Source organism: Triturus cristatus, chromosome 11 (genome assembly GCF_964204655.1).
Source record: "Triturus cristatus chromosome 11, aTriCri1.1, whole genome shotgun sequence".
In the NCBI taxonomy this organism is placed as follows: Eukaryota; Metazoa; Chordata; class Amphibia; order Caudata; family Salamandridae; genus Triturus; species Triturus cristatus.
The window spans coordinates 579461757-579488461 of NC_140594.1; the positions used below are offsets into that span (position 1 = coordinate 579461757).

At 45.4% G+C, this 26705-nt stretch overlaps 1 protein-coding gene across 2 annotated transcripts in view; it reads left to right on the forward strand.

The window, feature by feature from the left end:
- LOC146785119 (uncharacterized) overlaps positions 1 to 26705 on the forward strand; it is a 578200-nt gene that overhangs the window by 394073 nt on the left and 157422 nt on the right. For both annotated transcript variants that reach the window (XM_085633808.1, XM_085633809.1), the window contains exons 26-27: positions 15532 to 16034; positions 16785 to 16884. In XM_085633808.1, the coding sequence (XP_085489934.1) occupies positions 15532 to 16034; positions 16785 to 16884 (603 nt within the window). The remainder of the gene's footprint in view (positions 1 to 15531; positions 16035 to 16784; positions 16885 to 26705) is intronic.

Genomic DNA, 26705 nt, shown 5'->3' on the forward strand with positions numbered 1-26705 from the left:
ATTGGAAGAGTCAGCAGGCTTACTCTGTGTAGTCTAGGCCTGTGAGTGTTGATCTTTCTTGAATCTAGAACGAGATTGCTGTCCAGTCAAGAAAAACGTTTTAACTGATTTCTTTATGTGTGTGCTATTTTAGAAGGGAAAATACAAGATTTCACTGCTTTTCCCAATATTTTCATCGGACTGGACTTACAAATTCAGGCCAGGTCATTAAAAAGACACCAGGTGGCAACCCTATATCCAGCAGGCGCCCTCCTTTCTTCTCTTTCACAAGCCAATCAAGACATTTTTCACACATAATCTAGCCACACCATATTTCCTCCCCACTGACCGCCCCTCTATTCTCAAAACTACTGAATGCCCTTCTCCTGTGTGCCCCCTCATATTACGACCTCCTATATTGTAACCCTCCTTAGTTAAGCACCTGCTTGCTTTGCCGCTTGGTTCACACTCTAATAATACAATAAATCATTCATAGAGTTTGTGGGCCTGATGCATAAAATTATTTGGACCCAAGTGACATACGCCTAAAAAAACACTTTTACTAACAGAAACCACTATGGAATTCAATGTGACTTTTTGACTTCATACCACTGATATATCTGTATACGTTAATTCTTTCCTACATTTTTGCTCTTCATGTGTTATGCTACTGTGCTTTTAGTGTCTGCGATTGAGGCCCTCGCCCCCAGATTCTTGGAAATTCTGATTTGGATGGTAACAAGATTTCCACCCAATCAGAAGTTACAAAACTCACAAAATCACAAAAGGAGTTTAGTCAATATAAAAAAAACTATTTTGTGGTCGCCACTCTCTAATTTTGTTATTTTCATGGTTTGCAACTGCAAAATGGCTTACTACTTTTGGCCTTGTGTCTTTTCCAGTATACCTGCTTGCTGCAGACCACTCCAGAAGCCAATGTGTCTGGTCTCCACAGCTGTCACTGCCCCAGCCCTCGCTTTAGTATTCCCTTAGGAGCATCTCTCTGTTGATAAATGGCATAGCGCAACATCGTGATTGGCACTAAATCCTGACACCCTGTTAGTGAAGATCTGGAATTTCCTACTGTTGAATTTCAAATTTCTTTTCAATAATTTTGACCTTTGGAATTCGGCTATGTTTTATGCTGTATTTCTGCTCTTGTAATTTCTCACGTTCAGTTGTATGGTGGTACACCATACACTCCTTTAAATGGAATTGAGCTAACACCCTAAATAAAGGGTTGCAGAGAAACCCAGTCAGGTGTCAAAAGTTATCCTATGTCAATGGCTTGTGTGCTTTTCTGTATTGTTATCTTTATAATCAGTAAATATTTTGTTTCTTTTGCAGCTTGTTGTGGAAAAGGTAAGGCAAGTTGCAGGTTTTTACAAGTTGAAGGCATTAATTATTGTTCGAGGCAAACATAATATCTGACCCTAACACTTACAATTCAATGCCATATCATCTGTTTCCATGATCTCCCATCAGTGGTTGTAGACTTTGTCAAAAGGGAGCTGATAGGTACCGCTAGCTAGGTGCCTTAAGGTGTTTGTGCTGTTTTAGGATATCTGTTCCTCTGGGCATACATTGGAAACTGACTTTAGTACCTCCCACCATATTAATAGTGACTGCTGACATGCACTTCATCACCAACAGCCTCTTCCACTCGCTGCTCAGAACCCTTATTTAGTACCATCACACCTGTGCTCTTTTAACTATGCTCACATTTGCCATTCACCAGCATTTCTTTACTGTTACATTCTCCTTCTGAAACCACTACAACCAACATATTCCCTGACCAGCTTTCAAATAGCACTTTTTGCACAATGTTCTTCTCAAGTGCAATATCCTCCCCTTCTTTCACGGCTCATTGGGTCCCTAAACAAGGTTCCCTTTTGGTAACCTTGACAGATATTTCAATCATCACACAATGTCTCACTCACATTGCATTTGCACACACTATTCTGAGCATTCTCCTAATCCTGTACTGTCCTTCAGCCAACCAATTCTCCGTCTGACTTCCGCAGTGGACCTTTCACCCTTTTGTACAACATCAAACAATCATGCATCATCTTTTAATCATTAAAGCAAATGGATACAAATCTGTAGTTGAATTTGTAGATGTACAATACACTCCTAAAGTTCTCATAACCACCACCCTCCAGCTCGCTCCGCTGTGGGCACCTGTGGCTCCTTTAACTACTTGATTGAACCACTCAGCCATGTCACTGGCTCCTATGAGGTACAAAGAAGTAAACTTTAATCTCTGATAGAGACTTCTAAGGGCAGATTCCCGCCTTGTGAGTATCCCTAGGCCTCAGACTGGATCTAGAAACGTTCGTAGCTTTTCCCTCACACATCAGTAGGTGGCAGAGTGTGTTCCGCACCCAGGATTCGGGCAGCTGTATATGTGCCATATGCGCGAGTGGGTCAGTTACTTTCTTTCCGCGCATGCCAGCGCAGATCCGGAGTTTTCAAATCCTATCATACCTGACAAAGATTATTTTCCCTGAAAAGAATCTACATTATGCAGCATGACACCCCCTAAAACTGCTTGGTTTAAACTGTATTATGCCTGTAATCAACAGATGTCTGTTACTGACACCGACAACAACTGCGTCTAGTGCCTCGGCACTAAGTACAACTCAAAGTCGTGCAACCTCTGTGCCAAAATGAATAGAAAGGCCATTCGAGAGGCCAAACTTAGAGTCACTAAACTCAGGAAGTCGAAGACGCAGTCTCGATCGAAGACGCGAGTGAGGACTCGCTCTCACTCCCAAGATCTCTCCCATGATGGATCAGCTTTGAGGTCACAGGGCTCAGGTAAGTAAAGAAAAAACCATAAAAACATAAAAAATCAAAGCACAGGTCGCCTTTGTCTTGCCACTCCCATTATTCAGAGAGGTGCAACGCTCCAGACACCTCCAAGCCACAAAGTCGGTCTCCAAGCCTGGAACTCACACTTTCGCCGGTCCCAAACCTGCCCAATGCACAATGGATAACAATGGCAAACCTGGTCCATGTGCTTTGCCTGTCCATGGATAACATTTTTGGTGCTTCACCGTGTTCCTTTGGAGCATTTTCGGGCAGCACGGATCCTTGAAGGATGTCAATCAGGTTCCAGCAGGCGGATCCTTCCCCAGCACCAACCGCTGCACTCGACCTCGACCCAATGCTAGTCTCTCATTCCCATCTGGCCCCATGTCAGACTCCAACCCTCCTTCGGTGCGACTCCACTGATTCCGAAGCTGGAGTCATGCGAGACACCAACTTGCCCAAATTCTGTCTGCCCTGGATTCAGGATACAGGATAATGGCGCTTGACTAGCAGGGCGCCTATCTTCACATCTTCCTCTGACAGTCCCGTAGACTCTGTCTATGGATTCAGGTAGGCCAGGAGCACTTCCAATTTTCGGGGCTACCTTTTGGCCTGACCATTGCACCTCAGGTGTTCACGAAAGTGATGGTGGTTGTGATGGTGGTAGTCGCAGATCATCTGCCGAGGTTGGGAATATGAGTCTTCCCATACCTTGACGACTGGTTGCTGAAGACCGGCTCTCCTCAAAAAGTCGTAAACCATCTCCAGGCGATGGCTGACCTCTTGACATTGTTGAACTTTTCCATCAATGTGCCAAAGTTACACCTGACTCCTTCACAGTGCCTCCCCTTTATCGGAGCCATCGTGGATGCAGCGCTTTTCCGCAGCATTCCTCAGTCTCAACAAGTCCAGAACATTCAGGTTATGTTCCTGATATTTGAACCTGCAGCCTTGGTCTCAGTGACAGCTGCAGCTTGTGCAGGAAAGAGCAGCTGGGCGGTGGGGCCGGGTGGAGGTGTTGGTGGGGGGGGGGTTTGACAGACAACCACAAGGTAAAATTAAATAATTAATTTTCCCTCATCGTCGTCTGTCAAACCCTCTCCCCCCAACCCGGCCCCACCGCTCTTACCTGCACAGGCCGCGGCTGCTCAGTGAGTTCGGTTTTGAGACTTCTTGGAATCTTGTTCCCCTGCATCCTGCTCGTGGACCAGACCAGGTTGCACATGCAAACTCTGCAGCCGGATCTGAAGTCTCAGTGGACTCAGCACCAAAACAATGTACCAGATTCAATCTAGGTGTAGAAGGAGACTGCAGAAGGCCTCCTTAAGTCAACGGGCTGACGAGCCTTGAGTCTGCACCTGCGCGCCAGGAGAGGTACTTGACCTGCTTTTAATTACATTTGGCAGTCCACGCGGCACCCCTTTACACTGACCTGCTCCCTGCTGACGAGAGGCAACTACCTCGAAACACGTGTCCAGGGATGGCTAACGCATACACATACTGTTCTATTTACATTTTGTGGCATAGGCGTACCCGCCGTCGCCACTACATTTCCCACAGTCCTTTGGGGCAACTTGCTGGTGTGACGAGCAGTGTGCGACCTACTTTTCCTCAATTTAAACGGCTTCCTTAAGTCAACGGGCTGACGAGCCTTGAGTCTGCACCTGCGCGCCAGGAGAGGTACTTGACCTGCTTTTAATTACATTTGGCAGTCCACGCGGCACCCCTTTACACTGACCTGCTCCCTGCTGACGAGAGGCAACTACCTCGAAACACGTGTCCAGGGATGGCTAACGCATACACATACTGTTCTATTTACATTTTGTGGCATAGGCGTACCCGCCGTCGCCACTACATTTCCCACAGTCCTTTGGGGCAACTTGCTGGTGTGACGAGCAGTGTACGACCTACTTTTCCTCAATTTAAACGGCTTCCTTAAGTCAACGGGCTGACGAGCCTTGAGTCTGCACCTGCGCGCCAGGAGAGGTACTTGACCTGCTTTTAATTACATTTGGCAGTCCACGCGGCACCCCTTTACACTGACCTGCTCCCTGCTGACGAGAGGCAACTACCTCGAAACACGTGTCCAGGGATGGCTAACGCATACACATACTGTTCTATTTACATTTTGTGGCATAGGCGTACCCGCCGTCGCCACTACATTTCCCACAGTCCTTTGGGGCAACTTGCTGGTGTGACGAGCAGTGTGCGACCTACTTTTCCTCAATTTAAACGGCTTCCTTAAGTCAACGGGCTGACGAGCCTTGAGTCTGCACCTGCGCGCCAGGAGAGGTACTTGACCTGCTTTTAATTACATTTGGCAGTCCACGCGGCACCCCTTTACACTGACCTGCTCCCTGCTGACGAGAGGCAACTACCTCGAAACACGTGTCCAGGGATGGCTAACGCATACACATACTGTTCTATTTACATTTTGTGGCATAGGCGTACCCGCCGTCGCCACTACATTTCCCACAGTCCTTTGGGGCAACTTGCTGGTGTGACGAGCAGTGTGCGACCTACTTTTCCTCAATTTAAACGGCTTCCTTAAGTCAACGGGCTGACGAGCCTTGAGTCTGCACCTGTGCGCCAGGAGAGGTACTTGACCTGCTTTTAATTACATTTGGCAGTCCACGCGGCACCCCTTTACACTGACCTGCTCCCTGCTGACGAGAGGCAACTACCTCGAAACACGTGTCCAGGGATGGCTAACGCATACACATACTGTTCTATTTACATTTTGTGGCATAGGCGTACCCGCCGTCGCCACTACATTTCCCACAGTCCTTTGGGGCAACTTGCTGGTGTGACGAGCAGTGTGCGACCTACTTTTCCTCAACATTCAGGTTATGTTCCTGATATTTGAACCTGCAGCCTTGGTCTCAGTGACAGCTGCAGCTTGTGCAGGAAAGAGCAGCTGGGCGGTGGGGCCGGGTGGAGGTGTTGGTGGGGGGGGGTTTGACAGACAACCACAAGGTAAAATTAAATAATTAATTTTCCCTCATCGTCGTCTGTCAAACCCTCTCCCCCCAACCCGGCCCCACCGCTCTTACCTGCACAGGCCGCGGCTGCTCAGTGAGTTCGGTTTTGAGACTTCTTGGAATCTTGTTCCCCTGCATCCTGCTCGTGGACCAGACCAGGTTGCACATGCAAACTCTGCAGCCGGATCTGAAGTCTCAGTGGACTCAGCACCAAAACAATGTACCAGATTCAATCTAGGTGTAGAAGGAGACTGCAGAAGGCCTGCAATGGTGGCTACTCTACTCCAATTTAACCAGCAGCAGGCCCCTCTCCCTACCCCACCCAGAGCTAAATATCGTGATAACTGCATCGTTGCTGGGTTGCGAAGGCCATCTGGGAAAAGTGGAGATCAGAGGATTCTGGTTTCCAGCAGAAGCACGCTTCCACATCATCTTGCTGGAGTTGCAAGGGATTCACTTGGCACTGAAGGTGTTCTTCCCAACCATCAAGGGGAAATAAGTACAGTTGCTCGCAGACAACATGACCACCATGTGGTAGTGCAACAAACAGGGAGGTATAGGGTTGTGGGTCCTGTGCTAGGAGGCTCTGTATCTCTGGAAAAGGCTGAATGCTCAGAGCATTTCCTTGATCCTGGCGGGATCATTGAATGCCAGGGCAGACAAACTCAGTCGCCGCTGCCATCAGATTACAAATGGCAGGTACACTTGAAAGTGGCACAGGCTGTCTTCCAGCAATTGGGAGAATCCTGGCTAAATCTATTTGCCTTCGCAGAGAGAACGCAATGTCAAAGCTTTTGGGCACTGGAGTTCCCGAAGCAGTCCTAAGAGACGTCTACACTGGGCTTGGGACTCGTGTACGCCTTTCTGCCCCTTCCTCTCCTGTTCAGAGTACTGAAAAAGATCAGGCAAGACCAGACCAAAGTCATCCTAGTGGCCCTCCTGTTGCTGCAGCAGGACCAAGTCCTGCATGTGAGCTTGCACAACCTACACCTCCATGCGTGAAGATTGACCATCGACAGTTAATAGCTTTCGATCTCCCTCCCAAAGCAATTGTCATTATCTTAGCCAGGTGTCCTTTTATAAAAACTGTATAAGCAGGACACTGGGAGAAGTTTGTTGCTTGGTGTTCCTCTTGTCATGTTCAACCCTTGCAAGCAAGTTTTTCTGACATTCTTCTGTTTTGTCTTTGACGGACCCAGCAAGACTTTGCTGTGACCACAGTTAAAGGTAATTTATTGGCTCTTTCATCCTTTTTATGTTTACCGGATCAGCCATCTTCCTTCAAATCACATGTTGTGATGTGCCCTTTGAAAGGGTTAACCCTCATGTTCCAGCCAAATCGATTTCTGATGCCGGAATGGGACCTCAATTTGGTTCTTACCTTTTTCATGTGCGCTCCTTTGAAGGTTATGCACAGTTGTCCCCTTTGTCTTATAACCATCAAGACAGTTTTCCTCATCACCATAACATCAGCCATTCAACTGAGTGAACAGCAGGCATTGTCTTTTGTGCCACTATGCACTGTTCTTCTTCGAGAAACTGGTCCCCCAGACAAAAGCTGCATTCCTGCTCAAAGTAGCCACGCCTGTTCACATAGGAAAGACAATCATCTTGCTGGCTTTCTATGTGCTACCTTGTTCTCTAAGGAGAATTAATAGGTCCACTGTCTTGCCCTAAAAAGAGCCTTTGCTTCTACATTAATTGTTCACAGGAATACCATCAGGGTGACCAATTTTACCTTGGTTTATCTTTAGCTAAGAAAGGAAAAGCAGTGCACAAGAAGACCATCTCCTGATGGATTGTGCTGTGCATCAAGATATTCTATGGGCTTACTAAAAAGCAACCCCCCAAAGGTTTGCAGACTTATTCCACCAGATCAAAGGCTGCCAGTCTTGGACATCTGCCAGGCTGCTATGTGGTCATCCCTCCATATGTTCACTAAGCATTACTGCCTGGTTAGCAAGGCAGAATGGTCACTTTCTCTGATCCGTCCTGCAGGATTTTCTGGTCTGAGCCATTCCACAGACCCAACACCTGAGGAGATATACTCCTATGTATCTATTCACAAGGTGAGGAATCTGCAGTTCGAAGTCTTTATAAGAGGAATGAGTTACATACGTTCAGTAACAGCTTTTCTGGTAGAGACTCTATCTAACAGCAGATTCCTCACCTACCCACCCTCCTCCACGACCTTTAAAATGGAAACTGATTGTCCACTCATTAGGTTCCAGCTGTTGAAAACATCTACACATTGTAACATATTGATTTCTATATGCACCACATCTGTTGGCACAGACAGAAATCGGAGCATATTATAGCGCATTTATAGCAGCCCTGATTTCATACCTGAGGCGGGACAGATCCTTTGTGGGGCTGCACAACTGCACCTACCGAAGCACGAGGCAATTCCCATGAAAGTTTCCAGATCCATTCTGACCCTGGGAATTTTCATAAGATGAGGAATCTTCAGTTACATAGAGTGCCTACCAGTGAAGACATTACCGAAGGTAAGTAACTTGTTTTTCAATCCTAAGTTTTTAAGAAATTCTTTGATGTGTCTGATTTTTAATGGGTACTTTTAACTGCAGTTTCCTCACCTGTAGAATATTCACAGACACCCAAGTGGATCCGGAAGATTTTACAGCATTGCTCGTTTGTACGGTTCATACGAATTTAGTAGGACTGTGTATTAAATTAGGTCAACAAAACTTCACAATATAGAGATTTATTCTACTAATATCATCACTATTTCTGATTTCTGGCTAGCTCACAGTACCACATCTAAACTCCTAAAGTATCAGAGTTATAGATGCTACTGGTAACCTCGAACATGACCACTCCAATCCCTAAGGAATTTGTGGAAACAGATCTAACCCTTTCGTTTGTCGCTTTTGCATGCTCAAGGAGTCACAAAAAAAAGATACAAGAATACATTTTCAAATATTTATTGAAAATATCTTATCCTTGTAAATAACACATAAGCTGCGGTTATTAAACAGATGAAACACATCATTGTTATAAGCATTATTAGAATTATGCAAAACACAAACAATTCAACCATGTTAATTGTTCCTACTATTACTCCTGTATGTCACTAGTACCTTTACACTAGAGAGAGTGAGAGCATAGTGGGAGTACCCTTCTGCCAGACCTGTTGGAATGATTTAACCCCATACCTTGGTATTCTGTGTCAGGAAGCCAGCCTCAGTGCATAAACAAATGCACCTGTCTAAGTGTGCAGGCCTGCACCCTTCTATTGCACAGCTATCTTCCTTCTTAGGATGAAGGAGAGGCCAGAAGGGCTGCATCTCAGTCACAGCTCACCACAGTTTCCATAATAACTTCGACGTGAAGTGCCTCTCACGGAATTCAGCATGGATGCTGTTTAAATAATATCACACCAACCTTATCTGCCTTACAGAACAGCGACTTTAGTTAGTCTGGGGAGAAAGAGTCATCCCCTGGGACTAATTGTGCAGACTGCCGGGTGACAATATCTACCAGGAATAAACGAGTACATGGCACTTCCTCGTATTAGGGGAGAACATGTGCAAACCACCTTTACAAAAAGATTCTAAGTTAAAAAGGAAAGCTAAAATAGAGCATAAATGTAAGCTCTGCAACATCCTGAGCGCCGTAGAGTTGTGTGGCTCCTTGTGACTTTGTTCTGCCACGTAAATGACAAACAGTGCTGCATATAAGTGCTACCCCTATTATCTGATGTCCTTTTTTTCCATGCCTTCTAACGCATATACGGAGCTCGCTCCCTACTTTTTTCTCGTCTTTAATGAGTTTATTTCCTCAAAAACCTTCACTAGTGTGCAAGGGCTATAACGGCAGGGTTTAAGGCTTGTTGGGGCTGTTGCAAACAAATGTCCGTGACAGTTACCCAGAGGTCTGCCTCTGCTATTTGGGTTCGGTGCACGACTCCAAGTCCAGTTAGGAGTGTGCCCTTATTAACCTGATGGTGATTTCAGACCTTGAAGTGAAGCTGTATGTTGCCAAAAGACTCGAAGCCCGGTTCCCACTTGAAGTTGAGAACGCTGACCTGTTACCTCTCTCGAGGATGTCACCACAACAGGCCATTGTTGAAGTCTTCGGTAAGTCAAAATCAATGTTTCATCCCTGTTCACCCCTCTCAGCCGGGAAATTTGTGTGTAATGCAGGTGCCATGGGGTCCCACTCCCAGTCCTCTGCTGAAGAGCCAATTCCGAAACTGATACTGATGCACCCTGAGTTTCCAGGGCCGTTGGTAATGTTGTAACACATTGAGGACTTCAGAGTGGCCATGTTGTGAATTTTCTGCACCCATCTGGGAGCACTTTCTGAACCTGAGGATTCAAGGAGGTGTTCAGTCAGAATGCTGGCAGGTCACTCCTCTGCACCATCTGTGCATCCGGAACCAGCTTCAAGTTCTGCTCCAACACCAGAGCTGACTTCCAGTCCATACCAAAATACACTCTGGTACTTGAGACATTGACGCCGGGGCCAAAAGGCAGCTCCATTCCTATCATACTATCTGACTCCGAGCCAGGTCTATTTCTGCCTCCACCAAGGTCACCCAGATAATTCCGATTGAGACAGAACTGTGCTTTTATCTTTGGTTCAGGCTGTGACCAGAGCCAACAACCCTAGGGGATGACAATGGTGATGAGGGGGAGTATTATTCCCAACATTAAGAGGATGACAATTTGTACATGGATTTACAAGATCTCAGTGAGTGGGAAGTAGAGGTTTTCTCTGCCAGTCTTGCCCTTCAGTCATTCAATGCTAGCTACATGGTGGAAAGATATACCCATGCTTTATGGGACATGGTTGACAAGATCGTGTCAGCAGTTCCTGAGGAATTTCAGGTCAGTTTGGCTCAAAAGATCCATGATGATCAGGATGCCGCAAAGTATATTATTCGCTCTGGGTTGGGCACCAATGACTGCTTCGGGAGAGCAGTTGGCACCAGCATGATGCTTCGGCAGCACCCATGGATGCGTTCAACAGGCTACTCTGGAGATGTTCAATACTCTTTATTGACATGCCATTTGATGGGTCTTGCCTGCTTGGCGAGAAGGCTAATTCCATATTGGAACACTTTAAAGAGAGCTGGTCACAGGGCATTCCTCATCTCTTTTGAGGCTACTCCAGAGGACTGGAGTACTGCACTCACCAAGGCCCACCTCCCCTGCAACAAGCACCTCAAACATTTTGGGTTGGGCGTGGATGAAGCAGACAATGCCCATGCCATCAAGAGCAGTAACTTTCTCAGTCCCCTGCACCTCCAGCATCCATACTTAGCAGAGTTAGTTTGCCCTTAGCAGTACACAACCATCCTGTGGGAGGCAGTTTCAGATACTTTCTCCAGGGATGGCAAAATAATCACATCAAACAGCGGGGTCCTCCAGATCATCTAACAAATCAATGCCCTACCATTCCTTTTCGATCCACTGCACCTCCCACTCACATCCGAAAGTCTTTCAGAGAAGTACTTGTCCATCTTGCTCCAAGAAGTACAGGCTCTTTTAGTCAAAGGAGCCATAAGGAGGGTTCTGGCTGAGGAACTAAGTACTGGGCGTTATTTCCATTATATCTGGGTGCCGAAGAAGGATGAAGACCTTTGTCCTATTTTAGATATCTGTCCTGCAAATGCTTACAGGATGATTACTTTTTTGTACCCGTTCTGCAGTCGCACAGATGCTCTCTGGGTTCAAGGTGGGCCACAAGCATTTTCAATTTGCCATTTTCCCTTTGGCCTCACTAGTGCACCTCGGTTGTTCATGAAAGGGAGGGCCATGGTCGCAGCACACCTTTGGAAGTTGGAAATACCAGTTTTCCTCTACCTTAATAGCTGGCTTCCATGCAGGCTTGCCACAATCAATCGTAAACCACCCCCAGATGAATGCTAACCTAACGTCACTGGGGTTCTCTATCAGCATGCCAAAAGTCACATGTAACTCCTTTGCTAAGGCTCCCTTTCTATTGAATCATTTTGGACACGGTCTTTCCTTCACCACAATGAGTCTAGGACATTCAGGCTATGATCTTGATGTCTCAGCCTCCATTCTGGGTCTCAGTGAGAGTAGCTCTTAGGCACTTGGGCCTCTTCTCATCCTGCTACTAGACTTCCAGGTGGTATAAGCAGAGTACACCTGCAGTGGAGTATAAGCGGAACCTGAAGTCTCAGTAGAAGGAGGTTGACGCAGAGCTGCACAATGCCACCTACTGGAGCAGCAAAGCAAGAGTGTAAAATCTTCCGGATCCACTCTGGCGCCCGGGGATATTCTAAAGGTGAGGAATCTGGGGTTAGTTATCAACCATAAAAAAACCCTGACATACATTTCACCAAACGTTCTTTGCCCACATTCTCCACTAATCCTAATACCAAAAACATGCTGAATAATTGTATCATTCCAGAGGTATATCTCATTACTTCTACCTCCCCGTTTCAATGGAAACTGCATCATCTGCAGCAGATGTGTCCCTGAGCATGCTAACACTCATGGAGACAAGAAGTGGCTTTACGGTTTTTGAGGTTTAACACAGAGTAATGACACGCTATCAGTGCTTTCTCTACCTGTAAGTCAACCTGTGGTCACCTAAGTATGTCATTGCCTTTCCTTGGTCTTTTAACATGACCTTCAAGGCACTATGCAATTACCATGACCTTTACATTTATGGGAGGCATGGTTTTTAATACAACAAATCAAGACCACTTTAATTGCACTTCCTCAAATAACCTTTCCAAACTGTATAAACTGGACTTCCTTAGCCACTCCCACAAAATATAAAGGAGAATTCCTACACCCTGACTCACCTACCACACCATTCTAAAGATTTTGTTATCCATACACGCTAGAGCTTATTTGATATATGTGACAAAAAGTCAAATGTGATGACTTTCACTCCAGACTGGTGCTCCCTATCATAACAATGTTTAGAAAATCGAGCCATTAATGTACCCTTAATGATAAATGTCATTGTCAGTAGCTCATGATCACCACAGATAATACATTCATTTCCCTGTATGCAATGTCTAAAGTGGTTCAAACCCTATACTGAAACAGAAGCTTCACATTTCACCACAGGATTTCGAATGTCATGAGGGGCTTTGAAACATAGAATTACCTTTTTTTCTCTTCTCCTTCGTAGATAATACTGCTTGCATGATGGCACGAAGGACTTTGAGGCAAACTGAATTATTTTTCCCCCTCTCTCGATCCTCTGATCTAATACTGCTCCTAGACCCTTATTACTTGCATCAATTGTGACAGCACTTTTCAGTTTTGGTTTAAAGCAGTTGAGTCATGTAGATAACTTATACAATTCAAATGCTTCTTGGAAATTATCATCCCATTTAAATTTGATATTTGTATTGATGAGTGCTATCTTGACCAAAACTCTACCATACCTAGGAATGACCTAAGTGTTCTTTACCAACGCTTAAGCTACTTTTAACTAATTCACTGGGTGTTCCCTAGTTTTCAAACATTTAACTTGTGTCCTCGATCTGTTACACTAGAAATACCTGTCTTAGAAATGAACCAAAAGAGGTCTGTGGCAGCATTGGGCAGAGGTGCAACTCAACTTACGTCCCCTTACTGTCGCTCCACAGTTAACACTACCGTCAGGCAGCCTCAACCATTTGCCATGCTCCGAAGCGTTGGCATCCATCACTAAAATTTCCTCTTGGAAGTAACGAATGGCATTTGTTGTTGTGAAAACCCCCTAGCGTTCATTCACTCATCAGTCCTAGGAAGGGTTCTGCATTGGGTTGTGATTATTTCTGAGCTCAATTGAAGAAGAGGTTCAGTCCCGCACACTTAAAGATGTATATCTATTTTGTACTGTTCCTGGAACGTGTTTGGGGCAATAATCTGACCAGTCCTGGGCATTGCAGCATAGGGGATTCAGACTAGTTTGGAGTCATGCTTTATTTTGAGTTACAAAGCGAAACACACACAGATGATGGACGTAAGGCAGAGCAAATCGAGTATTCAACCCCAGTCAATAGATCTGGGTTAAGTCCATCGTTCTTTTGTTCACCATGCCACCACAGTTTAGACCCATCCATATGCAAATCAGTCTTGACCCTGTGCCTCATGGGAGCAATCCTGCCCGAACAGCCAAGCCAGGTTCTCCCTGGACTGGAAAGCATCCTAGGACTAGTTTCGGGGCATCTCCCCTCATCAGCCAGGCTAGCTTGAATCCAGTGACACAGTGAGCCTGGGACCTACGTCTGGGCATACCCGGCGCACTTAGGGCGAGAAAGCAAATGTTACACAGATGATGGGCAGAATGCAGAGCAAATCAAACATTCACCCCGAGTCAATAGATCTGGGTTAAATCCATTGTTGCCACCCCCGTTTAGACCCAGCCTAGTGTGTCTTTTGCTTTTATTTTGGGTTACATCACGGGCACTAACAAACAGTTTCCTAGGGGCAAAACAAGTTTTGTCTGTGGCATTGTTGCCAGCAGGGTGGTGGTTTGGGGGTGTGGGGTGAAGTGGCTGTAGGGGAAGCGAAGCATGTACATCTAGTGGCTGAATTACACAATGGGAAACCAGTAAACCTGGGATCCATCCCTGCTTCCCACTTGACCAAATTACGAGATCCTAGGCAGTTGTTTCATTTAATTTTTCCTCCTTTTTCTTCATTACGTATAGGAGGACCACAAAATACATGACTTCAGAATGTGTGCTGTAGAAAACCTTCTCTTTCGTTCGATTTACATAATCTTGTCCATGTATAAATATGCAAAACCTTTTCTTGTGTTAAGTTTAATAAACTATAATGTTGTCCATGTTTAATCGCATTCCAATCCAGGCCACCCAGAGGCTGCACATAACAACTGAGTTGCATCTTAGTTCACTTGTGGCGTTGTTGTCAGGGTGGGGAGAACCATGAATGTTTCTAAATTCCTTTTTGAAATGTATCCCATTGAAAATAATACTTCTAAGTGCAGTGATATAATCAGGTGTATGAAGGTAAAACACTTCCGTATGTTACCGAAATACACTTTTTGAATTTTGAAGAGACTTCATCATATATTTGATATTTACTGAAAGATCTGTTTAAAAATTAAGGTGTTCCTAAAGCTAAGAATGCAGGACTCCCTAGTTACTTCCTTTCTTTAACTGCAATTCACTTTTAAATACATGCTTCATTGTTTATTTAACCTATTTTTAATATTAGTGCCGAGTCGAGTAATTAGCAGCATGAAAGGGCCGTACTTTCAGTATCACTGGGTTAGACTCAATATTGAACACTGCTCTACATGGAGTTCTGACAAGGCAATGCTATGAATTGCATTAACATCAGTAATGAGGTTCTGCTCAGTGTTGACCAGTAATGTGCATGTGTTACTGACCCTTCTGGGCTGGACTGTGCATGGAGTTAGGAGTGGTGCTAGCCAGTGCTGTGCAGGGGATTCTGACCAGTTCTCAGCATTGTTTCGTACAGGGTTCCAGCGAGTCACCGTAAACAATATCTGTTCTGGGCAGGTTCCAGCAGTCTGTAGATGGTACTCATTGACTCTGCATAGGATTTGGATCTATCACAGGCAGCATTGTGTATGAGGTTCAGATCAGAGCCAACCAGTGTTACGCATAATGTTTGGACCAGTTTTATGCATACTTGTGTATGGTGTGCGGAAAAGATCTTATTGCTGTTTAGGGTCAGAATGATGTGATGCAGTTCTGTTTTGGGTTGTTAATCATGTTTCCACCTTTCTGGGTCTGATGTGTTGAACACCCTTCTGTCTCTCACAGATGCAGATGGCAGTCCCCTCTGCCCAATTTATCCCACAGAACTTGTGTTTGTCTTGGAGATGTCAGCCACGGTAACACCAGAGCTCTTTGCCCGTATGAAGGCCATGGTGGCTGCACTCCTGCAGGACCTCCGCATCAGCAACAGTAACTGTCCAGTAGGGGCCCGTGTGGCCCTGCTTGCTTATGCACACTCCTCCAGCTACCATGTGCGCTTCCAGGACCACCACAGCAGACGGCAGCTACTGCAGGCAGTGCACAATCTTGTTCAGGCACGTTCATCACAGCGTGGTCGCCTTGCTGCCTCTATTAGGTTTGTGTCCAGGAACGTCTTCAAGCGAGCACGGTCCACACTGCTGGGCAGAAAGGTGGCCATCTTCTTCTCCAGTGGAGACTCGCAGGCTGTGGAGGGCGTAGACAAGGCACTGCTTCAGATGGAGGCACTTGGCATCATTCCAGTTGTAGTCACCTTCCAGCGGGTGCCTGAGGTAGAGAATGCATTACAGGTAAGAGAGCTTATAAGGCTTATAAGAAAATTGTTCTGCTAAGCCAGATGATTTTCGAGGCTGCGGGGATGGTGCAAGAGCTTGGATTGTGGAGAAGCTTTTTATGACCAGTGTCTGAGTGTGTCAGAGATTATTGGCACATATCAGGAGTGGGTAGCTGTGATAAGGTTGTGAGGAATGGTGTAGACACACTACATCAGTACCTGTATGAGGTATCTGGCATTAGAGCTGTACTGAATGGTGTAGATGTGCTTACAGAGGTGTGACCTGACGAAGATGGATTAGGAGTCACAGATTTGGAGCAAATGATATGGAGAGGACATAAAGCAGAAACGTTTAGATAATTGTGTTGAATTGCTGGTTTTCAAGTGACATATCATGAGAAAATTAAGGTGTTGCTGCCTGTGGCAGAGCTATAGAAAGTGATGTCACATTATTACCATTGGTAAAGTTGTAAGGAATTTGCTAGGAGCTATTAATATGGGTAATTCATGGAGTGATGTAAGAGCACTAGTTGTGAAGATTTACTTCATGGTATTTAAATGCCGGATGTCCATGAACTGTAGATTATGGTACAGGAATACTGGTTGTGAGAGTTGTGTATGAGATATATTTGCAGGGCTATGAGGGCTATGAGGGCAATAGCAAGGAAGTCATATACTGCCGGTAAGGTTAAGGAAATGATCTTGTGACATTAACGATTAAGCTAGTATGTTATATCTTCTCAATGGCTTGAATGTTTCCCTCTAGGCGAATGGACTATCCCAGTACATTCAGCTGTCTGTCAATGATGACTATCAGGATGTGGAAAAGCTTCATGGCCCAGTTTCCAGGTGCACGATTTGCTTTGGTAAGAACTTCTTATTTTCCTGATCTCCCGGGACACTTAATTCCTTCTCAGATATTTGTTCACCACAATATAGACTGCTTGACCTTACTTCAGTACTGTAGCAGCCCTAAAGTATCAGTGTCCCTTTCTTAAAACCTGATTTCTTAAAGTAATGGAGCAACTTTTGGTAGTTTGCCTCCAGTGTACCATGAAGCATTCTTAGGGGAATCTGACACTATAACAGTCTTCGGGGGTTTCATTTCCAGTGTCTTAAAGAGATTTTAGGCGATTTTTCTTCACCCTGTTCAGCCTCCTGCACAGGATGGTCCATAGGCCAATACCCAGTGTTAGCCCCCACGAGACCTCTGCTAAATTGCATCCAACTTGCTCTAATACTAAGGAATACAGTCACTACCACAGAGCTAGCCACTGGAGATGGCGTCTCCAGGGCCATAGTATGGGTCAGGGAGGTGAGGGGGTGCACAACCCTCCCCGTAAAACATGGGATGGGATTCCCAGGGCCTCAAGGAGGCTCTGGAAGGGGGTGCAAGCCACCCTCCTCCAATTATAAAATTGGCCCTGGTGTGATGGGGTCCCCAGGGCCTGAAGACTCGGGGAAGGGGGCCACACGATTTCCCCTTAGATTAACGTATCTGCTTCAGGGGACGTAGTCCCTGGGACCTCAAGGGGAGGGGACCGCATGTTTATTTCCACCAATTGTAAATTCGGTCCCTGAGGATGGGGTCCCGGGCTTGAAGTATGGTCTGGGAGGGGGGCTGCACACCCCATCCCCTTCAATTAACCTACTGCCTCCAGTGGATCACTTCCCGGGGCCTCAAGTAGACTTAGGGAGGGGAAGTGCCACGCTCCCTCCCCAATCAAATAAATGTCACCGCCCCAAGGGAGGGGGTTCCACAAGCGGTACCACAACTCCAATACCGTGCCATGCATCGCGAGGCGCTGAGAGAGTACTCCCTCAAGCTCCTTGCTGCCTGACGTTGGTCAACTCCGCAACGCTAGAGGTCCCATTCGTGCGAAAGGTCCCGGGAGCATTTGCAGAGCCCTTCATGATGGTCTTCGTTGTACTCCAAGTCATCGGGAAAGTTGGGTAAGTCCCACAACGTAAGAAGTTAAGAAGTCTTCGACTTCGCTGTGTCCGTCAAAGTCTTCCAATGAGACGCGTCAGCGCTCCAGGCCAGTGAGTCAGAAGAGCCGGGAACCCGGGCTCGCTCCACACATCTCTGATTTTCCCAGATTGACCCCCACCCAGCTGAAGGAGTTTTATGAGGCTGTGCACCTCATATTTGGCAGCCCTTCTGGAGTGCCTTCGGGCCCTGCTCCTTCTATACCCATGCCAGTAGGTTCACCCTTGGCACCAGTTGGGCCCATGGATCCCTTGCTGGATCTGGAGCAGGGATGCTGGTTGAGACTGAAACTTTCCTTGGTGCCCAGTACAGTGCCACCGCCACTGGCGCCGTCCCTTTCGTCATTCCTGAATCCAACACAGAGCAGGATGGGTGTCGTCCGACTCCGAATCTGACGCCTACCGGGTCGAAGCTTCCCAAATTGTAGCCAATTCCTTTTTCTATTTGATAGCTCTAGAGAGGGAGACAAATGGGAGGTGACTAAGGACCCTTATAGTTAATAGCTCCCAGAAGGGGAACAGGAATAGGACGACTGGTATGGGAACTGTCAGACGCCAGAAGAATAAACTCCTCACCTGACACTCGCCTGGTCTCTCTTCCTACCATGGCTACAAAGGAGGATCCTCTTTTGTATTCATCCCCCACAATTGTATGGTTACATGAATATTTTATTCTTTATTTTTGAGGTCGCTTTTAATGTTCTGGATTCGTTTTTAGAATACGAAGAGTTAGAAAATCTTGCGAACACACACCTGGTGAATCATTATTGTGGGTACACACTTGGAAGTGAGTTGTGGTCCCACTCTATGTTGATTAGGTTATCGTTTTTAATCATTAACAGGGACTCCCAGAATAAAAGCAGTTATAATGGGGGAAATTGGTGAAGAATTGAAAGTTGAATTAAAATTAACTAATCTACACTTTCAAAACAGCTCTGAACCTACAATCTCTCTCGTTTGTTTTGTCAATATACAAACATTACATTTCCTACACAGAAAATAACCAGTTACAGGTGGTAATCCACATGTATTTTGTTTTTCTGTTCTTTAATTAGTGGTCTGGTGTGAACCAGCATATCTCTACGGTTTTTGGTGCATTTAAATGCAAAACAGAAACGGTCAAAATTAAGTGAATTGCAGTTGACAATGTTCCACCGTTTGTTAATAATTGATTCTATTTGAATTTGGAGTAAAAGTAGTGACACAAGTTAGTATTTTTGATAGTTCTTGTGGTCTTTGTTCTAGTAATGCATCCCAGTTATTGTTCCTCTCTCTTTTACATGCCTTGTTGATGGTGTTGTAGGGTTAATTTCTCTTCATCAGTTTTTCTTTTACTCTACCAGACTGCTGATCAAAATCCCTTAGGTCGCTACAGTTTCTTCTGATCCTCAGAAATTGGCCAAATGGCAAGGTATTTCTTAATGAACTGGGATGATGTCTATCAGAGAATAGAAGACTGTCACGGCCTGTAGGTTTTCTGAAGGCCTTGGTTGTCAACAAGCCATTTACGTAATGGTAATGGTTAAATTTCAAAAAGATAATTCCTTGTCGGACACATTCTTTGAAACTTTCAAGTATGGGTCTAAAGAGTTCATATAATTCCGGTTCGTCTTTCCACACTATGAGGATATCCTCAATGAACCTCCTCCACAACTGTATGTTGTTTCTGTAAGGGTTGCCGTCACATAGAATGTAGTTTTTTTCAAAATTGGACATATACAGGCAGGCCAGACCGGGGGCAGAGCTGCTCCCCATCGAAGTCCCTTATATTTGTAACTATAGTTTTTGTTTCGAATTGAAAGAAATTATTTTTCAATACTATTGATGCACAGTCAATGATGAAGTGTGTTGGTGTAGGGTGTTGTCCAATTACTAGCTCTCATTATTTCCTCAATCACTTCAAGGCTCGCATCTTTAGGGATATTAGTATATAATGTCTCAACATCCGATGAAACAAGTAGCTTAACAGTTCCACTTTGATTAATGTCTTTGATAAGGTTGAGAACATCTTTTGTGTCTTTCAGAAATGAAGGAGTTTTTTACACCAGTGGCCGAATTAAATGGTCACAAAATTTGGAGAGGGGCTCCAATATGGAGCCAATACCCGAAACAAACAGGCGGCATGGGGGAGACAAACAGGCGGCAATGGGGGAGGGTATTATATGTAGGGTGTAAAAGTATGGGATTTTCGGACATTCATTCTTTTCATAATCCATCTCATGACTGGCTTCATTCAGTATAGTAAGAATTTCTCAAGTCTGTTTTTTTGTAGGGTCCTCAGTGATTACCATGTAATACCTTGCATTTGAAAAGTTGTCTCAAGCATTGGTTTCTGTAATCTGTGGTGGAGAGGACCACCATGGCTCCGCCCTTGTCAGCAGGTTTTATGGTGATAGAGTCATCATTAGAAAGTGAGCTAATAGCTTTCCTTTCTTCTCTTGATAGATTAGAGAATGGTCTCATTTCCGTCATGTTTTTTTTTTATGTCATTCAGTACTGCCTGTTCAAAGGTAATAGTTTCATTGGGTATAGTGCTGGTAGCTGGGGTGAAAGCAAAGGGGTTTCTTAAACCAGAATCACCTCTTACCTTTGGTTCAGCTTTATTAAAAAAATAAGGCCTTGCTTCAGAATTTTGTGAAAAACATTTTGAATTTGCAGTTAAGTTTAAATTCATCTTCCTGAGAAGTAGGGACAAATCCCAGTCCCTTATTAAGTATCTTGTTTGGACATGCCCTTTGATGGTTCTTGCCATCTGGCCATAGCTCTGCTGTCCTTAAAGCGTTCCAGCTGTGAATCTGCCCACAGATGTTACCTGTGGTTCACAGTGGGCCTGTTTCAGTTTGCGGTGCTCCTTTTTGGCCTCACCAGCGCCCCTCGGGTGTTCACAAAAGTGATGGTGGTGGTTGCAGTTCATCTGTGGAGGTCAGGTGTTTCAGTCTTCCCCTACATCGAGGATTGCCTGTTGAAGGCAGGCTCATCACAGGCAGTCGTCTCCCACCTCCAGCATATGGTGAACCTCTTGCACTATTGGGTTAGCTATCAAAGTGTCAAAGTCACCCCTGACTCCCTCTCAGACGCTCCCTTTCATCGCATCTGTTCTGGACACAGTGCAGTTTCCGGCATATCCTTCTGAGTAGCGAGTCCCGGATAATCAGGCTATAATTCTGATGTTTCAGCCTCTGTTGTGGATTTCGGTGAGAATGACCATGAGGTTGTTGGGCCTTCTCCTGAATCCTGCTTGTAACATATTCCCGTTGGCATATGCAGGCTATGCAGTAGGACCTGAAGTCCCAGTGGGCACATCATTAAGGACATCTCTCCAACATGGTGCAGATCTCGGATGGAACTACGAAAGATTTGCAGTGGTGGCTGATGAACCGCGATTGGGTCAGTGGCAGACCTCTTTCCCTTTCCAATTCAGACCTCACTGTATTGACAGATGCGCCACTTTTTGGAGGGAGCTGCCATCTGGGAGAGGTGATTAGAGGACTCAGATCTCCAGCGAAGTATGAGCTTCACATCATCCTGTTGGAGCTTTGGCAATCCGCTTGGGATTGATATCCTTTCTTCCTCCAATCAAGGTAAAGCTGGTGCAGGTGTTCACAGACAATGCCACCACCATGTTGTACTGCAACAAACAGGGCGAGATAGGATTGTGGACCCTTTTTCAAGAGCCTCTGCGTCTCTGGACATGGCTGGAATGCCAGGGCCTTTCCCTGTTGGTTCAACGCCTGGCGGGCCCTCTGAACTCTATGGTGAATGAACTCAACTGAAGATGCCTACCAGATCACAAATGGAGTCTCCATCTAGAGGTGGTGAGAGGTCTCTTTTTAGAGTGGGGATAGCTTTAGTTAGATCTGTTCACTTCTATTGAGAATCACAAGGTCCCCAATTATGCATATTGGGGTTTCCAAGGCGGCTATCGCTCGGGGAATCTTTTCATTTCAAGTGGAGCTCCGGCCTCCTTTCTGACTTTCTACCAATACCACTCCTGCACAGAGTCCCCAAGAAGATCAGGAACAACTAGAAACATTTAGGAAGTAGAAAAAAATACCATGATACTCAGAGCCAAAAACAAGCCATTACTGTGAAAAAGCAATTTACTTTCAAGCAAGCTATACATGGAATGCATCAGGCAGCTTTGGCCAATCAGAAAACAAGACCATGCAGCCTGAGAGCCATTAAAGAAATTCTAGAAACTGATGATGTTATTCCCCACTGTCCTCAATGCTACCTCTTCACTGCCCTCATCTCAATGACTATGATCACTGGTCTTGTTGCTCTCACTTCTGACATGACTTATCATAAGTCATTAGCACATATGAGAGTGCTGAACAAAAAGCATATCTTCATGTGCAGTGCACATCCAGAACCCATGTGTTTTACAGGAACAAGGAAGCTTCCGGCACCTTCTGTCCCAGCCTTGAGAAAAGCTGGAAGCAAACAGAGTAATTGTTGGCATAATATAGAAAGGGAATAGTTTTCCTTCCTTCAGCATGTTCCTGTGTAGCCCCACTCTTTCCCAACTTCTGATAGGGTGTGGTCAGTAATGCTTGTTGACCCCACCCCAACCTGTGATGACTGGGGAAGGGTGGGGTGGTGAGGCAGGTGAGAATGAGGGTCATTGCCAGGAATTAGTGACATGCAGCCTTGGGAAGTACGGGGATGATGTCCTAAGTGTCTGGGCTGCTCTAAAATGTAATCAGGCCAGTGCGTAGTCGCTCAAGACCCTGATAATTGCAGGTTAGTGCTGGCACTAGGTCAGCCTTTCTTAACCTACTTAAGTTAGAAGACCCCTCCCCCTGATCATGCCCGTGAGCAAAAAAAATGTTAGCTGGCACATGCTCTCTGGAAACTGCCTGGCTCACAAAATTAGAAGGGTGTAACCTCAACACCCAGATACAGAAGCTACCCTTGGTGTAGTGACCCAACAAACATGCAGCATTTACCTATCACAATGCCAGGCTGCAGAGGAGAACATACATTTGCCAAACAACTCAATCCTGTTGGATTCCTTATCCAGTGGAGCTGTGTACAATGAATTGGGGTACACCTTACTGCTGTAAACCTAAAACACAAGGCTCTCTGGAGTAGGATGTTCAGTAAGAAACTCACTGTCACAAGGAGCCAGTGATGCCTGACCCCCTGCCTATTCACTAGTGGGCAGGAATAAGGCTTAAAACAAGTGCCCTTTAAGGTATCGGTGTGGGCCTCATTGAAGGGGAGCAAGTGTTCAGGCGTAACTGACAAAGGCTGCAAATTTCAGTAAGGACTTTGAAAACATAGTCATATATTTGTATTTACTACAGTACTATTGTTTTATATATATACATATATCAAACCCAAGAATGCCCTGCATATAAGCTCGCACTCCAAAGACAGGTAAGTTGCAACAACAACTTTATTTAGACATGAAGCAGGCGTTTCAGTCCGTGTTCTCCTTTAAAATTTGCCTGACGCGTTTCAAAGATCACCATCCTCTTTTTCAAAGGCAATGTTAAAGTTCCAAAAGCTTTTCCTCCTGCAAATCCGCTTTCAATGTGAGAAGTTTTCAAAAGCGCTCCTGCATGGCTTTCACTACAATAGCTCATTAAGCTCAGGTGTGTCTTTGCAGAGCATTGCGGTATTTGTAGTCTTACGGCATTTTAAGAGAAAAGCCCTCCAGTGGGCAAAGACTGAAAATCCTGCTTCCATAGCATTTCAATACCTGTGTTGCCCATTCGACCTGGCATAATTCCAAATCGGGGACCCATCATTTTTCGGGCGGTGCGGTAGCTCCACGGCTGGACCTGCCGTGCTATTATATCAAACCCGAGAATGCCCTGCATATAAGCTCGCACTCCAAAGACAGGTAAGTTGCAACAACAACTTTATTTAGACATGAAGCAGGCGTTTCAGTCCGTGTTCCCCTTTAAAATTTGCCTGACGCGTTTCAAAGATCACCATCCTCTTTTTCAAAGGCAATGTTAAAGTTCCAAAAGCTTTTCCTGCTGCAAATCCGCTTTCAATGTGAGAAGTTTTCAAAAGCGCTCCTGCATGGCTTTCACTACAATAGCTCATTAAGCTCAGGTGTGTCTTTGCAGAGCATTGCGGTATTTGTAGTCTTACGGCATTTTAAGAGAAAAGCCCTCCAGTGGGCAAAGACTGAAAATCCTGCTTCCATAGCATTTCAATACCTGTGTTGCCCATTCGACCTGGCATAATTCCAAATCGGGGACCCATCATTTTTTGGGCGGTGCGGTAGCTCCACGGCTCAGCTACCGCACCACCCGAAAAATGATGGGTCCCCGATTTGGAATTATGCCAGGTCGAATGGGCAATACAGGTATTGAAATGCTATGGAAGCAGGATTTTCAGTCTTTGCCCACTGGAGGGCTTTTCTCTTAAAATGCCGTAAGACTACAAATACCGCAATGCTCTGCAAAGACACACCTGAGCTTAATGAGCTATTGTAGTGAAAGCCATGCAGGAGCGCTTTTGAAAACTTCTCACATTGAAAGCGGATTTGCAGCAGGAAAAGCTTTTGGAACTTTAACATTGCCTTTGAAAAAGAGGATGGTGATCTTTGAAACGCGTCAGGCAAATTTTAAAGGAGAACACGGACTGAAACGCCTGCTTCATGTCTAAATAAAGTTGTTGTTGCAACTTACCTGTCTTTGGAGTGCGAGCTTATATGTAGGGCATTCTTGGGTTTGATATAATAGCACGGCAGGTCCAGCCGTGGAGCCACCGCACCGCCCGAAAAATGATGGGTCCCCGATTTGGAATTATGCCAGGTCGAATGGGCAATACAGGTATTGAAATGCTATGGAAGCAGGATTTTCAGTCTTTGCCCACTGGAGGGCTTTTCTCTTAAAATGCCGTAAGACTACAAATACCGCAATGCTCTGCAAAGACACACCTGAGCTTAATGAGCTATTGTAGTGAAAGCCATGCAGGAGCGCTTTTGAAAACTTCTCACATTGAAAGCGGATTTGCAGCAGGAAAAGCTTTTGGAACTTTAACATTGCCTTTGGAAAAGAGGATGGTGATCTTTGAAACGCGTCAGGCAAATTTTAAAGGAGAACACGGACTGAAACGCCTGCTTCATGTCTAAATAAAGTTGTTGTTGCAACTTACCTGTCTTTGGAGTGCGAGCTTATATGCAGGGCATTCTTGGGTTTGATATAATAGCACGGCAGGTCCAGCCGTGGAGCCACCGCACCGCCCGAAAAATGATGGGTCCCCGATTTGGAATTATGCCAGGTCGAATGGGCAATACAGGTATTGAAATGCTATGGAAGCAGGATTTTCAGTCTTTGCCCACTGGAGGGCTTTTCTCTTAAAATGCCGTAAGACTACAAATACCGCAATGCTCTGCAAAGACACACCTGAGCTTAATGAGCTATTGTAGTGAAAGCCATGCAGGAGCGCTTTTGAAAACTTCTCACATTGAAAGCGGATTTGCAGCAGGAAAAGCTTTTGGAACTTTAACATTGCCTTTGGAAAAGAGGATGGTGATCTTTGAAACGCGTCAGGCAAATTTTAAAGGAGAACACGGACTGAAACGCCTGCTTCATGTCTAAATAAAGTTGTTGTTGCAACTTACCTGTCTTTGGAGTGCGAGCTTATATGCAGGGCATTCTTGGGTTTGATGTAATAGCACGGCAGGTCCAGCCGTGGAGCCACCGCACCGCCCGAAAAATGATGGGTCCCCGATTTGGAATTATGCCTGGTCGAATGGGCAATACAGGTATTGAAATGCTATGGAAGCAGGATTTTCAGTCTTTGCCCACTGGAGGGCTTTTCTCTTAAAATGCCGTAAGACTACAAATACCGCAATGCTCTGCAAAGACACACCTGAGCTTAATGAGCTATTGTAGTGAAAGCTATGCAGGAGCGCTTTTGAAAACTTCTCACATTGAAAGCGGATTTGCAGCAGGAAAAGCTTTTGGAACTTTAACATTGCCTTTGAAAAAGAGGATGGTGATCTTTGAAACGCGTCAGGCAAATTTTAAAGGAGAACACGGACTGAAACGCCTGCTTCATGTCTAAATAAAGTTGTTGTTGCAACTTACCTGTCTTTGGAGTGCGAGCTTATATGCAGGGCATTCTTGGGTTTGATATAATAGCACGGCAGGTCCAGCCCTGGAGCCACCGCACCGCCCGAAAAATGATGGGTCCCCGATTTGGAAATATGCCAGGTCGAATGGGCAATACAGGTATTGAAATGCTATGGAAGCAGGATTTTCAGTCTTTGCCCACTGGAGGTCTTTTCTCTTAAAATGCCGTAAGACTACAAATACCGCAATGCTCTGCAAAGACACACCTGAGCTTAATGAGCTATTGTAGTGAAAGCCATGCAGGAGCGCTTTTGAAAACTTCTCACATTGAAAGCGGATTTGCAGCAGGAAAAGCTTTTGGAACTTTAACATTGCCTTTGAAAAAGAGGATGGTGATCTTTGAAACGCGTCAGGCAAATTTTAAAGGAGAACACGGACTGAAACGCCTGCTTCATGTCTAAATAAAGTTGTTGTTGCAACTTACCTGTCTTTGGAGTGCGAGCTTATATGCAGGGCATTCTTGGGTTTGATATAATAGCACGGCAGGTCCAGCCGTGGAGCCACCGCACCGCCCGAAATATGATGGGTCCCCGATTTGGAATTATGCCAGGTCGAATGGGCAATACAGGTATTGAAATGCTATGGAAGCAGGATTT